This window comes from Cynocephalus volans, chromosome 12 (genome assembly GCF_027409185.1).
Source record: "Cynocephalus volans isolate mCynVol1 chromosome 12, mCynVol1.pri, whole genome shotgun sequence".
NCBI lineage: Eukaryota > Metazoa > Chordata > Mammalia > Dermoptera > Cynocephalidae > Cynocephalus > Cynocephalus volans.
Window position 1 is genome coordinate 34639823 of NC_084471.1, and position 15406 is coordinate 34655228.

The 15406-nt window shown below is 35.9% G+C and overlaps 1 protein-coding gene across 2 annotated transcripts in view; it reads left to right on the forward strand.

Annotated features, from left to right (window-relative positions):
• The first annotated feature begins 560 nt into the window (after positions 1-560).
• The window catches only part of C12H12orf50 (chromosome 12 C12orf50 homolog), a 46627-nt gene continuing 31781 nt past the window's right edge, over positions 561-15406 (forward strand). Inside the window, exons 1-3 of one of the 2 annotated variants that reach the window (XM_063115523.1) lie at positions 561-614; positions 2729-2848; positions 3416-3536. In XM_063115523.1, the coding sequence (XP_062971593.1) occupies positions 561-614; positions 2729-2848; positions 3416-3536 (295 nt within the window). Of the gene's footprint in view, positions 615-2728; positions 2849-3415; positions 3537-15406 lie in introns of those variants that run through there. The other variant, XM_063115524.1, reaches the window with a different exon arrangement.

Here is a 15406-nt window from a genome sequence, read left to right on the forward strand (position 1 = left end):
GTAGGTTTAGAGAACAGCTATTTACTTGTAAAACATATTTTTAATTATGAAAAAATGAACTAGTTTATGTTCCATATCCAATCAGAACATTGAAAGATAAAATATACTATTTTATTTTTACTAGTCTTTTTTGGCTAATATACTAGAATTTAGTAAGGGAAATACAGTATTCACTAAGGTAGACTAGCCTACAGTTACATGTGAGGTCATTTATGATGAGCAAACAATGACTTAGGTAACAATGAGGAAAATTCTGGAAGTTTGAGTTTGTGTGCTTACTAGCAACCACTTTCAACATATCTGCAAAGGTAGAGAAGGTATCTTCTAATTTAAATTTATTTAAGAATTATCTATTGTGTAATAAACTGTCAACAGGAGGTCAGTTTTAAAGGAATACTACTGATAGCCTGAAAGACTGTGGAAAAGAAATTTTTCCCCCTTACACATTGATAGTTCTTCTATTTGCATTCCTGCAGTTCTTATATATATATACATATATATATATATTTTTTTTTTTTTTTAAAGAAAAAAATATTGGATTAGCAGCAAGAGAGTTGAAAATGGCAGAAGTTGGGAATGACTGCTATTTCTTTTTTAATTCCACATGCATAAAGGTAAATATTGTACAATTTATAGCCCTTCACATACTTAAGCTTTTTAGTAGAATGAAGGAAGATATGGCAATAATTAGCATTGTTGAATCAAAATTTACTATTTTCCTGCAAGATATTTTATATACTTAAAATCTGAAATAAAAAGCTTATCATATACTTTAAATATACTGAATTTCTGTGAGGAAATCTGGGAAAATTTTTTATTATGATTTGTTTGAAACTACCCATTTATACCCCTTACATGCCTATGGTTTTTTAATCTTCTTGTGTATATTATGGCTCCCTGAGACATCAAATTCCTAATATTGAAACATTATTTAATACTTCATTTGTTTTGGTTAATGTGATTCCAATCATATGAATTCAAATAGTTGAATTCAGTTCACTATCAGATTTAGTGTAATAAATCTACGTTTCTTATTTGAAATTCATTAATCCAGTTACTGAATTTCCCCTGTCAAATATCTATCTAAGGAAAAACAAATATTCAAATATTATGGAGAAAAAAACAAAAGTAATATAAACAAAAAATTGGTGAAATATGAATCAAAGTTTATAAAGTTAAATGGGAAAAAAATTTAATGTAAGGGATTAAGATTAATGAATCTCAACAGAACCAAATACATGTAGAAACTTGATATTTGGAGCTTAATGGTCATACCAGAACAAACACGAAGAAAGAGGTCATGTGTCTGGTTTAACTTGTTTCATCTCTGTTAGGAAACCTGAATGGAGTTAACGTCTTTGACCATAGGAATTAGATCCGCTTCTGTTATCTGTTACCTTTAGATTAAACCTTGGGGTGATACATAGAATTCACGTCCCATGTGGGCAGAGAGTTTTGTCTATTTCACAGCTGTATCGCCAGTACTTAGCACACTGACTGATGGGTACTAAGTTCTCAATAAATAATTAAATGAATAAATAAAAAGAAGAATAATAGCTATCATAATATCTTATCACATAATTTTTACAACTGTTCTGTGGATATTATTACCTTTTTACAGATTAGAAAACTGAGTCATCGAGAGAATGAGTTAAGTATTAACTTTGTGACTATGGACAAGTAATGGAGTGGGGGTTCAAATACTGGTTTATTTGGCTTCAAAGCCCCTGCTGACTACCCTGTACTGAGAGGGTACACAGATCCACCTTTTTTTTTTTTTTTTTTTGGTGACCAGCTGGTACAGAGATGGAACCCTGGACATTGGTGTTAGCAGCTACACGTGCTAACCAGACAGCCCCAGATCCACTTTTAAAAGGGAGAGAGTGTAAAGACAGAAGTAGGAGGGAGATAAAAGATGAGAAACAACCGTAGAGCATGCGTCAAAAGAGGAAATAATTTAATGGAATATTTTTATTTTATGTTATCCACCTCTCTGTCCACAAGACAGTGGCCTGCAGTTTTTCCAACTATGGGTCTATGTGTAAAAGAACATAAAATTAAAAAAAGCAATAGCAGCCTATTGAAATAATCCACACCTACTTTTGTTGTTATATAAAGATGTCAGTGTGTGTATGGATAAGCAATTGTTTATCTTTGTAAATCAAGAGCATAAAGTATATATATTTAATGTAATGTAGCATAATGTGGTAATTACTTAAAATTCCACACTAATTTAAAGTTTAACCTCCATTCACTATCCCAACATAAACACACTTAACAGTATCTCCATAGACTGATTAAGAAAACAGATTGTCTAATACTAAGGTTGATTAAGATCATCTTCACAATTAGAATATGACTAGTGATTTCTAAAAATTCTGTCCGGCTTTCTTCAGAAAGAGAAATTAGGTTGTTCTGTTATTAGATTGTAATCAAAGATATCACTGGTCTCATATCTTTATTCTTAGTGAACCATATGGGTTAACTGATAACAAAAAGTAGCAGTTTATCAGTGACTTGTGGCGTTGTACTATTTAATCATTAGACTATCTTATCACTTTCTCACTAAAGTTATTTTAGTAAGAGTAATCTGTTAAAGTTTAGACTATGGTCTTATATTGATAGTGTGTATTTTTGTGATTCTAATTTGATCTGTTCATGACAACTTATTGTTGTTGAGCACTAATGTTAATGTATTGAGTTTTCTACACTGTTTACCTTCTTTTAGGGTTCCCAGTGCCGATTCCGACACTGTGAAGAGGCTCTTGGCAGTGTCACTGTGTGCTCATTATGGAGAGAGAGAAAATGTTTAGATCCGCTCTGCAGATTTAGACACATGGAAATGCAGGTAGAATTACTCAGCATCATCATTTTTGTTAAAGGCATCTCCTTTCAATAATACTGATTTATACTTTTGCAACACACAATGGGGAAGAAATGATTCTTCTATCCAGTACTTAATTTCAGGCATTTTGCACTTTGTTGAACTTAAATTCTTAGAAAAATGAAGGAAAATGTATTGGAAATATCCATTGCATCTTTTTTTTTTTTTTTTTAAATAAATTTAAGAAGTAACTTTTTATTTTATTTGTTTTTATTTATTTATTTATTTTTGTCTTTTTCGTGACTGGCACTCAGCCAGTGAGTGCACCGGCCATTCCTATATAGGATCCGAACCCGTGGCGGGAGCGTCGCTGCGCTCCCAGCGCCGCACTCTCCCAAGTGCACCACGGGCTCGGCCCTCCATTGCATCTTTTAAATAGCAGGCTCGGAAACACTGAAAGCCAGGAAACACACATGAACCTAAATCAGTAATGGCAATTGTTTTTGTCTCGCTGTGTTGTGTTGTAGCACATTGTATTTATTGTGAATGTGGCATCTAATCATTACGTTTCCTCCCACCTCCTTTGTCTAGCAAAACTGCAGCATTTCATGCTTCTGGGAAACTCAGCCTCTTGGTTGTGTGAAGATCAGTTGTATCTTTTATCACAGCAAACCTCGAAATATCAATGGATTATTTTTGCCACCAAGTAGCAGTGAGTATATTTTTGAATAACATGGACATACCATATTATAACCTGGTTTTGGAGTAGTGGCATAGAATGGTGCATTCAATAAAGTATGACAAGGTGAGCAATGCAGTTTAATAGCCAATGGATGATTTGGGATGATTCTATGAAGAATCATGAGATGAAGCTTAGAATGAGCCATCAGGTAGCTAACAAGGTCAAGTCAACAAAGAACAAGTTAATCCTTCTCTGTGTGTCTAAAAGGGCTTTTATTCATCTGAAAAGTTAGATGGCTACTTACCTCACTAAGTAGAAGGAGATTGTGTCTCAGCAAAGCATCACACACTGGAGCCAAGCTATGAGGTCATGGCCTCACTGATGCTCCCCATGAATGTGCAGAAACCTATGTCACAGGTGGGGAGAACATGGTCATGTTCTGGGTCACGCACTTCTCCTCTACAAGAGCAGCTATATGTTATGGTTCTTTCTAAAGCTTCAATTGTGAAGAAAATGCAATTCCATTGCTTCAAATGCCCTGGCACAATTCAATCCAGCTGAATAATACTGAGGCTACTATGTAGTGAAAATTAAGGTAGGTTCTGGGAAGGGGAAACAGAAGACACCATACCTTAAAGCAGTGAACAGCAAGAATCTTGCCGAAGAAATTGGGGCTGTCAGGTTCCCTGGTGCTGTAGCTACTCCACTCTCCTGCTATAGCCACCACATTTCTCTGATGGCATCACTCTCGAAATGAGCTTATGGTCTTTTGGGAGTTGAAAATTTGGCTATAGGTAATCTCAGCAAATAGATAACTAAAAATTAGGTTCCCTGGTATTTCCTGGAAAACTCTGGCCTCATAGTACACATCCTGCATGTAATACCTTGGCCAATGTTTCACTTCCTCACTGGACTGTAAACACCAGGAGAATGGGGATCATAAATAATTTCCTTACTCTGCTTTGCACAGTGTCTGGTTCACAGATGCTCAGTAAAACTGGATTATGGACAGATGGATAGGGGATAGATAGATGACTACTGAAAGGTAACCTACTGGGATGAAAGTTATTGCAACTACTTAAGTGATTAACTTGACCCATTAGTTAACAGGTAATGTGATTTTATTTCGTGAGAAATGTTGTACTAAATTCTTAATATCTAGTTAGTAGTTTGCTCCCTAGTGGTCTATGGGTAAAATTATTATCTTTCTAACTAGCTCTTTCAGGACTAGAGGAAAACAAAAACAGCATCTCTGGGCAAAGGAAGGGTGCCATATCTGTGTGTCTGACAAGTATTGGATTCCCCACTTTAAGACATGCCCTGGGCTAAGTGCTGTAAGGGATACATTTTATTATTCCTGTTTACTAGAAATAGAATCTGAGGGTTGAAGATAAATAACTTTGGGCTTTTCTGGAAGTCTCAATTTCCTCAACAGGTGTCAAGGCTGAGCTTGACGCTTGGAGTGAGCTTTCCTTTCAATAGGGTCAAATCTAGATCCTTGCACTGAGACCAAATCCTTCGGCTAATCATTCTGCCTCCATCCTGAGAGCAGGGATAAGGGTTCATAGGCTGTTAACACCATGCTTCCTGAAACCTCTTTGTCTCTGTCTCTAAGGCACAAGAGGGGGCCTCATACTCACACCTTCCTAAAACAGCCTCATCATATCCACTTATTCACCAGGGTTAATTGCATTCTGTCTTTTGTTCCCGTTTATGTCAGTCAATACAAGAACCCCATCTCTCAGGTAACCCACTCCTATTTCTGTTCTGTCCTTTTCACTCACCCCTCCTCAACCTTCCATTATCAACAGAATTCTTTGTCTAGTTCATCTGTGAATTTTCCCTTCATCTTCATCTCTAATGTGAGTAGTGTCCCCCTGAGTAGCCTGCTTCTCTGGTAGCACTCTCAGTGGTGGCTTTTTTTCTCCCAGCCCTCAAGCACCAGTGGACCTGGAGGTGAAATGGGAGGTTTCCTTTGTCCTTACTGCCAATTTCAGACTGTTTTCTGGCACTTCCCCCTAAAACCGTCCAGCTTGAATCTAATGTCAACAGATGATATCATTTTTACTCCTTAGTGTTCCTGTTTGCTTTTGTCTACATCCATCTAGGTCCTTCCTCCCTGTGTTTCAGCAATATAAATTCCCAACTCATTGTCACTCTTAACAGAACACTTGTGTAATTCTTGGTGATTTAAATATATAAATATATGACCTATCCATCATCCTAGCCTCTCAGTTTCTTGAACTCAACTCCTCCATTGATCTTATCCTCCCCCCATTTCAGTCACTCACTCTTCATCACCCTCGAAATGCTGATTACCACCCCCACGCCATGATCTCAATTTCATGCATCTCATCCTCTGGCCTATTTTCCTATGTTTGTGCTTCTAGAATCCTCACTTATACAATGTTTCAAAACCACTGGGACCTCCACCTCCAACTAATTGATTCTACCATCTTTAAACAGTCCCTCACCCCCTTGATATCTTCCCCACCATTATCTTGTAATCTGTCCCTTGAACACATCCTGCACTCTCTCACCACTCTCTGGCGTCACCACAGTCTCTTGGCAACTATGATACTGGTTAAGTACAACTCCCTACCTACTCTGTGCCTGCGTTCATTACAGCTGAACGTGGCTGCCCAAAAGTACACAACCAATGCTGATTGGGTTAAATTCATGACCACAAACTTCAAATGAGCCCTTAACGCTGACTGCCAATCATACTGAATGGTACTCCCCCACTTTATCCCTATTTCCCTAGACTTGTTTTACACTTCCTTCCTTCTCCTTAAACCTTCAATATCTCCACTTCCTCTCAGATGACCTTATGCCTTACTGAGAAACTTTTAGGTAATGAGAGGAGAACTTCCACAGATTTCCATCACTGCATCTGCCCACCTATCAGCATCTGTACCAAGCCTCTTCCCCACTCTTCCCATAGATGAACTGTCCATACTCTTTTCTGAAGCCTACCTTCTCTTGTCTACTCCAGGACGCTGATTCAACAATTCTTCTCTCTCAATTGTACATAATTATTTTTTACTCTTATTGGGTCATTTCTATCAGCATATAGCCATGCATTTATTATTAAAAATTCCTTCTTCTCTTGATCCTTTCTCTCATAGGCTACCATCCATCTTTTTCCCCTTTGCAGTTGTATTCCTCAAAGTGGTTATTTATTCTTGCTGTCACCAAATCCTCCCCTCCCATTCTTTCTTAATCCCATGCTAATCAAGCTTTTTAACCCCTTTCACCAGTGATACACAAATTGTTAAATCCAATGGTCAATTCTCAGTCCTTATGTAACTTGAACCATCAGCAGGATTTGATACATCTGATCGTCCCTTCCTCCTTGATGTAATTTTCTTATCTAGCTTCCAGGACTCTATACTGTCTACATTTTTCTTCTACCTTCTAATGCTCTGCTACCACCCTCCCTTGCTGGTTTTTCCTCTTTTCTCCAACATCTTACATGTGGAGTGTTCGGAAGTTACTTTGTGGTTCTCTTTTTCACTGTCTCCTCCCTTGGTAATCTCATCTAGCCTTAAGGCTTTGAATATGATTCACATGTCAAAGACTCCCAAATTTATACATCCGATCCAGGCCCTGCTCTCTTGAACTTCAGATCCCTATATTCAACTTCTGACCTGAACTCTTAATTTGGATGACTAATAGACATTTCACACTTAACATTCAAAACTGAACTCATGATTTTACCTTCATACTCTCAAACCTGCTATATCCATAGCTCTTCCTATCTCATTTTGAAGGCAGTTCTATTCCTCTAGTTGCTCAGGTCATCTAAATCATCCTCAAATTCTCTGTTTCTCTCATATTTCACATCTAATTTATACAGAAGTCTTGTTAGGTCTTCCATACTAATGTATTCAGTATGTGACTTTTCTCATCATGTCTACTATTCTTTGATGGGCCGAACCACCATCATCATCTCATAACTGGATTACTACAGTAACCTCCTAACTGGTTTCCTTGTTTCAACTCTTGCTGTTCTATGTCTGTTCAAAGCATGGCAGCCAGAGTGATACTTACACATAGCAGATGTTACTCCTTCACTCAAAATCCTTCAGTGCCTTTTCTTTCATTTAGAGAAGTCAGAGTCCTAACAAGGGCTTAACTGAGGAACTATCTGGTTTGGTGCCTTTTTAGCTCTCTGAATTTATTTTCCACACTCATGTAGTTGCTTTCTTTACTCCAACCACACCAAGTTTACTTGCTTTTCTTAGAGCATGTTAGCACACTCCTGTTTTAGGGGTTTTTCACCAAATACCCTTTCCTCAATATCTTCATGGCTAGCCGCTTTACCTCTTGCAAGCCTCGCTCAACTATTATCTTTTCAGAAGATCTGTCCTGAACACTCTATCTGAAATGTAGTCAACCTTCCCACCTCCTCCCTATATGCTTCTGGTCTTCCTTGTCTTGCCATTCTTGCTTTTTGTCATATCCCCTATCATTTTCTTGTTTATTATGTCTACTGTTTGTTGTCTGGCTCCTCTCTATACAATAAAAGTTCCTTAATACAAGAATCTTTATTTTGTTCACTGATGAATCCCAGGCACCTAACGTGGGTACATAGTGTTGCGTCTCACATAGTAACCAGTTCTACCCAGGAAATCCTGAATAGTGTTTACTCATGGTAAACCGGTAACTGTTTTCCCTCTACCTAGACACATTTCTGTATTCTACAAAAGAAGATTCGATTTCCATACTGTAGGTATGGAAATCAAGCTCAGTTGAAATATGTATTGAACTACCACATCACCTATTCATTTTGGAAATATTTCAATATCTCAGAAGGTGTAATTTAATCCTTGGTAGACTTGGTATTTCCTTCAGTATTTCCAGGAGCACTTGTCCACCAAAGCCCGTATTGACTAAAACTGGAACTCTAAGTCTTTGCATCTTAGACAAAGGTTATAAAGTAGTACCTTTACAAAAATCCACCTTTTTGTGTATGACTAAGTGTATATGATTAATTGATAAATTCAGAGTGGGATATTCCAAATTATTTGGCAGCAAAATATAACTAGCTAAATGTCATTTCATACAGAACATGTCTCTTGGATTAATATAAGATAAAATTTAGATTTTAAATGCACAATCTGTGAAAATTTCTAAGCCCGCTCTGCTTGATGAATTGAGAACCATCACATAGTCCATATTAAGCAGGTGAGCTGGCACCACAGCAGTGCTATCTAAAGCACCAGCTGTTCTCTTACAGTATGAGGTACTTACCAAAAGCAATTTTTCATTAGTTGATTTGCCATTGTATGTTATCTTTAAGCACTGAGTGCAATTATTAGGAGTACTGCAATTTTTGTCTGTGGGTATAAAACTGCCAGTTAGTCTTTTTGATATTTAAACTTAACCTGCTAGTGAATTAAAAAAGGTTTTGGGCTCTTTTGGAAGATATTTTATTTAAAAGTTTTAAACCATAGATTTTTACGAAGATGGCCTAATCCCTTTGGTTATTCTCTCCAAGTTTAAAAATATAAAACATAAAGACAGGTGCTCCAGGCTCAATATTTTGTTAGTTGTGTCTGAGACCTCAACAGACTTGCTTCTTAGGACTTGATAAACTGCAAGTTTAATTATGATTTTAAAAACATGAAGTGGGGTCATAAGAAATTAGAAAATCTCATACCCAGTGTTTTTGAATAATCTCTTAAGTATTTTCTATGTGGCACACTATAGTGAGCACTTTTCATGCCCCATTTTATTTAATCCTCACAAAAACTTGCAAAATAGATAAAGTGAGTATCCTCCTTTTACAAACAAGGAAACTGAAGCCTAGACAGGCTAAATGTCTTAGGCAAGATAACATGTCTCATAAGTGATAGATGCTGAATTCAGACATAGTTCTGTTTGACTCGAAAACTATCTCACAAAAAAACTAGACATGGCCTGTAAAGTATACTCTAAACCTGTTTGTTATTTGAATGGATATATCCATAAAACCTCCTGTTCTGGCTTCTGCCTTTGAAGGCTAATTCTATTCCACCCTATCCCATAGGCTTCCTTTCAAAGCTATTTAAAATAAAAGTTCCTTACGTTTAGTAGAAGACTCCCATTTTCTCTTTAACCTCTCGTAAAGAGTGGGCTACTTCTAGCATTTCCGAGTTATGTCTATTTCCACTAAATAAGGTTTCTTCTTTCTCTTTCTCAATTTATTTTCTCCTCTTATTTCTGAAACCTGTTCCCTTAATCATCTGGTGCTTTGAAGCCCAGGCACCCCATCTGGAGTTTGACTCACCCAGAGGTTCTCACCTCTGGCTCCACATTAAAATTACCTGGGGAGCTTAAAGCAACAACCACCACCACCACTACCACCAAAAAGCAAAAGAGCTCTCCGTCACCACCTAGATCACCAATTAAACAGATGCTTTCTGTGTACTTTGTTTCTCCCCCAACTTTTTTTTTTTAGAAATGTTTTAACCTACAGAAAAGTTACATGAATAGTTCGATGAGAACCTATTCTAATACTTCTTCACCTGTATTCAGCAGTTAATATTTTGCACATCTACATTCTCTTTTCCCTTTATTGTACTTATATATATGCATATAATATACAAACACATATTTACCCTCTTTCTTTTTGGAGGCTTTTGAGAGTTAGTAGCAAATATCCTGAAACTTCATCCCTACATACTTGAGCATATACCTCCTAAGTTTAAGGGCATTCTCCTACATAACCGCACTACACATGACTATCACATACAGAAAATTTAACATTGGTACAACACCAATGTTCAATATTTAATCTATGTCAAATTTCAGATTTCCGTAATTGTTCGATAATACTCATGAAAGCAGTGTTTCTCAAAATTTGATATGCATAAGAATCACCTGAAGCGCTCTCTTAAATTGTAGCCCAGTTAATTTTGTTTGGGCTCGGGCCTAAAGTTCTAAATTTCTAACAAGCTACCAGGTTCTTGAGACCAAGTATTGACTAGTATAGTCTTAAAATTGTTTGTTTTGTTTTGCTTTTTCTAATACAATATCCAATCAGACATCATTCATTGCAGCTAGTTGTCATGTCTCTTTCATCTCTTTAAAAATCTCTTTTAAAATCTCTTGTCTCTGTTAAAAAAAAAAAAAAAAAAAACATCCCAGGTTTTTTTCCTTTCATGTCATGTCAGGCCAGTTGCTTTGCAGAATATCCCTTAAATGGAAATTTGTTTCCCTCTAATTAGATTTAGTTTAAACAAATTTTCAAGAATACTACTAAGACGATCAATCAGTGGATTTTAAAAGCTATACAAGTGTTTCTAATGTCCTAGCCAAACGATTCCATGTAGGTGCTCTTAAAGAATTAGTGAAAAAGAGATGAAATGAATTAGTCACTCTGTGAAATTTTACAAAAATTAGCACCTTTTTTACTCTTTCAAGCACAAAGGAAAAATAGTGGCATATTCCCAGAGAGTCTGAATGAAAACAACATATTTGATTATAAATAATTAAATGGTTCATGCAGAAGGTTCTTAAAACCTACATGTTTTATATTGCATTTGTGTTCTAGCTATGGAAGGGATTTACAGCAGAAAATCTTGCATTATGGTGACAGTGCATGTGACATCTATGTTAAAATAACTGAATTTGTTTTGAAAATTAACATAGCTTGAAAGTAGTTGGCCATCTTTGAAATGTCTGAGCAAGATATAGTAGTCTGTCACATGTATTAATTGAGACACTCTTGCTTGTAAGTGGAAGTGTACTGCTAAATGCTTAACAACTGGCTGTTCTCTCCCACCCTGCTTCCCCCCACCCTCAAAAGCAAATGGGGGGTGGGGGAACATAGCCCTGGTTTGTAACATTTGCCAATTATCGTGGAGCAAATATCCCCACTATGGCCAATTTCAGGAAACAAATGTGACATCTGTTGGCTTGCAAAATTCCTGAAAATTTAACATTTGGTTCACACATGCTCATCTGAGCCCATTCCATCACACCACTGGTTTTAAGAAACCAAACAGCATAATTTAAGGGACAACTGGAAATTATTGGCTCATGTAATTAAAGATGTTAGGGACAGAGCTGACCTCAGACCTGGCCAAATCCAGGGTTTTCTTTACCAATTCTTGGCTCTGCACTTATTGGCTTTTTCCATGTACTGCAATTGCCCCAGAAGTTCCAGACTTAGATCCTGGAGGAAGAATAAGCAAAGATTAAGAACACTGACTATAACTCAGACTGGGTTAAAATTTCAAACTGTCAAATACCTGCCTCTGTAACTTTGGGCAACTTAATATCTCTGTGGCTGTTTCTTCACCTGTATGATAGAGATAGTCATAGTACCTATATCACAGTGTTGTTTTAGGTATTTAATGGATTAGTACCTAATATTTTAGAACTACTGGAAAAGAGTAAGTACTCAGTATTATCATCATCATTCTAATTAAAATCTCAGAAGAAAGAAATCCTTTTCCAGCTAAAGCCTTAACATCAAATCTCATCTAATGGTATGGGAAAAAAGCTCACCCCTAACAACTGTTCAGGCCAGGGGAATAGCTAATCTTTGGGGCCGGGAGTTCATCCTCACTAACTAGATGAATTTAAAATGAGAAAAAGGAGATTCCCCAAAGGAAAAGTGATGTCCTTTACCTAAAATGAGGAAAGGAATGACTATGGGACAAGCAAAAATAATAGATGCTTACTAAATAGTATTTTTAAAATATGCTTTTTTTCAGAAAGGTTGTATAAAGTATATCTGATTACCCCAAAATTGATCTTAGTTACATTAAACTATGTTTTAGGTAGAAAAGTCAAGGTGACACAAATGATCTGTTTGTGTAAATACATGGAAAGTGCATTATAGTAGTTTCTTAAAATGCAAAGACCATTTGTATTTGGGGTCTCACAAGAAAGTTACTGCAAATCAACAGAGGTATAATAATATGCATCGAACTAATGGTTTTAACCATTGTAGAGAGATAAACTTAACCAGTGTCTGAAGTTTTATTGCATTACTTGATTACCAAGTAATTCACTTGAATTATTTATTCCATATTTTTAATTGGGTAGTTTCTGATCACTAAATGTGCTCTTTCCCATCTTTTTTCTCCTTCTGATGTATATTTTAATAAATTAAATGGAAAGGCGTAATGAGGAGTGGTCTTTATTTTTGATGAACTATCCCTAAAATATTTTTGATTAGTCTTTGTCATTATAAGTTTAAATAATTGCAAAGAATGTAATTTCCAATATTTAATCAATACTTACATTTAGAAATAAAATTTAATCACTTTTAAATTTATCCAATGACTGTTTTTGTATTTTTTGTTTCTTTTGTTTTATTTTTATTAAAAGATAATTGATTGTACATACCTGTGGGATACAGCATTGAATATCAATACCTGTTTGCAATATGTGATGCTCAAATCAGGATAATTAATATATTCAACATTATACTTTGTAATCATTTTTTCTGGCCCTTTACCAATTTCCTACTAACCCCTCTTCCCCCTCCCTTTTTCCCATCTCTAGTGTCCTCAGTTCTGCTCTCACCTTTTGAAAGTTCAATGAATTATTGTGATTGTTGTATCTTTCTTTTTTTATTTGTTTATTTTTCTAGCTCTCACTTATGAGTGAGGACATGCAGTATTTCCCTTTCTGTGCCTGGCTTATTTCACTTAATATAATTTTCTCTAAGTTCATCCATTTGCTGCAAAAGGGGAGAATTTCATTCTTTTTTATGGCAGAGCAGTATTCAATTGTATATATATATATACACATTTTCCTTAGCCAGTCCTCTGTCGATGGACGTTTAGATTGGTTCCAACTCTTGGCAAAAAACATAGGAGTGCAGGTATCCATTAAACATGATGATTTCCATTCCTTTGGGTATATACTTAGCAGTGGGATTGCTGGATTGTATGGCAGTTCCACCTGTAGTTGTGGGAAGAACCTCCATACTGTTTTCCATAATGGTTGCACTAATTTACAGTTCCATCAACAGCGTAGAAGGGTTTCCCTTTCTGCTCATTCACACCAACATTTATTATTCTCTGTCTTTTTGGTATTACCCAGATAAACTACGGTGAAATTATACCTCATTGTGATTTTGATTTGCATTTCCCTGATGGTTAGTGATGCTGAGCATTTTTTCATGTACCTGTTGTCCATTTGTGTATCTTCTTTTGAAGGATATCTATTCAGCTTGCTTGCCCATTTTTTAACTGGGTTAATTATTTTTTTTTTCTGTGAAGCTGTTTGAGTTCTTTGTATATTCTAGATATTAATCCCCTGTTGGATGCATACTTTGAAAATATTTTCTCCCATTCTTTAGGGTGCCTTTTTTCTCTGTTAATTGTTTCTTTTGGTGTGCAGAAGCTTTTTAGTTTTGATATAATCCCATTCGCTTATTTTTTCTCTTATTGCCTATGCTTTTGGGGTAATATTTATAATGTCTTTGCCCAATCCTACATCCTGAAGTGTTTCCCCTATGTTTTCTTTTAGGAGTTTTATAGTTTCAGGCCTTATATTTAAATCTTTAATCCATTATAAGTTGATTTTGGTATATGGCAAGATGTATGGGTCTAGTTTCATTCTTCTACATGTGGATGTCTAGTTCTCCCAGCACCATTTGTTGAAGAGGCAGTCTTTTCCCCAATGTCTATTCTTGTTGCCTTTGTCAAAGATCAGTTGGCTGTAAGAATATGGGTTGAATTCTAGTTTGCTTATTCTGTTCCATTGGTTGAAGAGTCTGTTTTCAAGCCAGTACCATGCTGTTTGGTTACTATTGTTTTGTAGTATAATTTGAAGTCTGGCTTTATTTATTTATTTATTTATTTATTGCTCAGGATTGTTTTGGTTCTTTGGTATCTTTTGTTGTTCTCTATGAACATTAGGATTGTTTTTTCTATTTCTGCGAAGAATGTCATTGGTATTTTGATGGGGATTGCATTTGAACTTATAGATCTCTGACTAATATGTACATTTTCACAATGTTAAATCTTCCAATCCAAAAGCATGGAATGTCTTTCCATTAATGTCCTCTGTAACTCTTTCAGCAGTGCTTTGTAGTTCTCATGGTAGGGGTCTTTTGCCTCCTTGGTTAAATTTATTTCTAGGTATTTTATTTTTTTGATGACTATGGTAAATGAGTTTGCTTTCTTGATTTCTTTTTTTGCTAGTTTGTTATTGGAGTACAAAAATGCTACTGATTATTGTGTGTTGATTTTGTATCCTGAACTTCACTGAAAACTTTATAGTGAAGTTTAACAACTTTGCTGAAATCATTTATCAACTCAAGAGTTTTTTGGTGGAGGCTTTAGGTTTTTCTATATATAGGATCATGTCATCCGCAAACAGGGACAATTTGACTTTGTCTTTTCCAATCTGGATGCCCTTCTTTCTCTCACCTGTTTGCTCTGGCTAGTATTTCCAATACTAAGGTAGACAGGAGTGGTGAGAGTGGGCATCCTTGTCTTGTTCTTAAGGGAAAAAAGCTTTTAGTTTTTCCCCATTCAGGATGATACTGGTGGTGGGTTTCTCATATATGGCTTTTATTGTGTTGAGATACTTCTATACCTAATTTACCGAGGGTCTCTATCATGATGGGATGTTGAATTTTGTCAAATACTAAAATGTGTGTATTGAGAAGATCATATGGTTTTTGTCCTTGATTTTGTTGATGTGCTGTATTACATTTAGTGACCTGGCATATGTTGAACCATTCTTTATCGTTATATAGTGCCCTTTTTTGTCTCTTTTTATGGCTTTTCATTTAAAGTTTTGTTTATAAATTACCCAGCCTCAGATATTTTGTTATAGCAGTACAAATAAACTAAGACAATTGCTAAAAATTGATGTCCAGAGCTAGCATGTTATTCTTATATTTGCTTAGACAGAAGATAGTAAATATTGTATAAGCTGAAGTA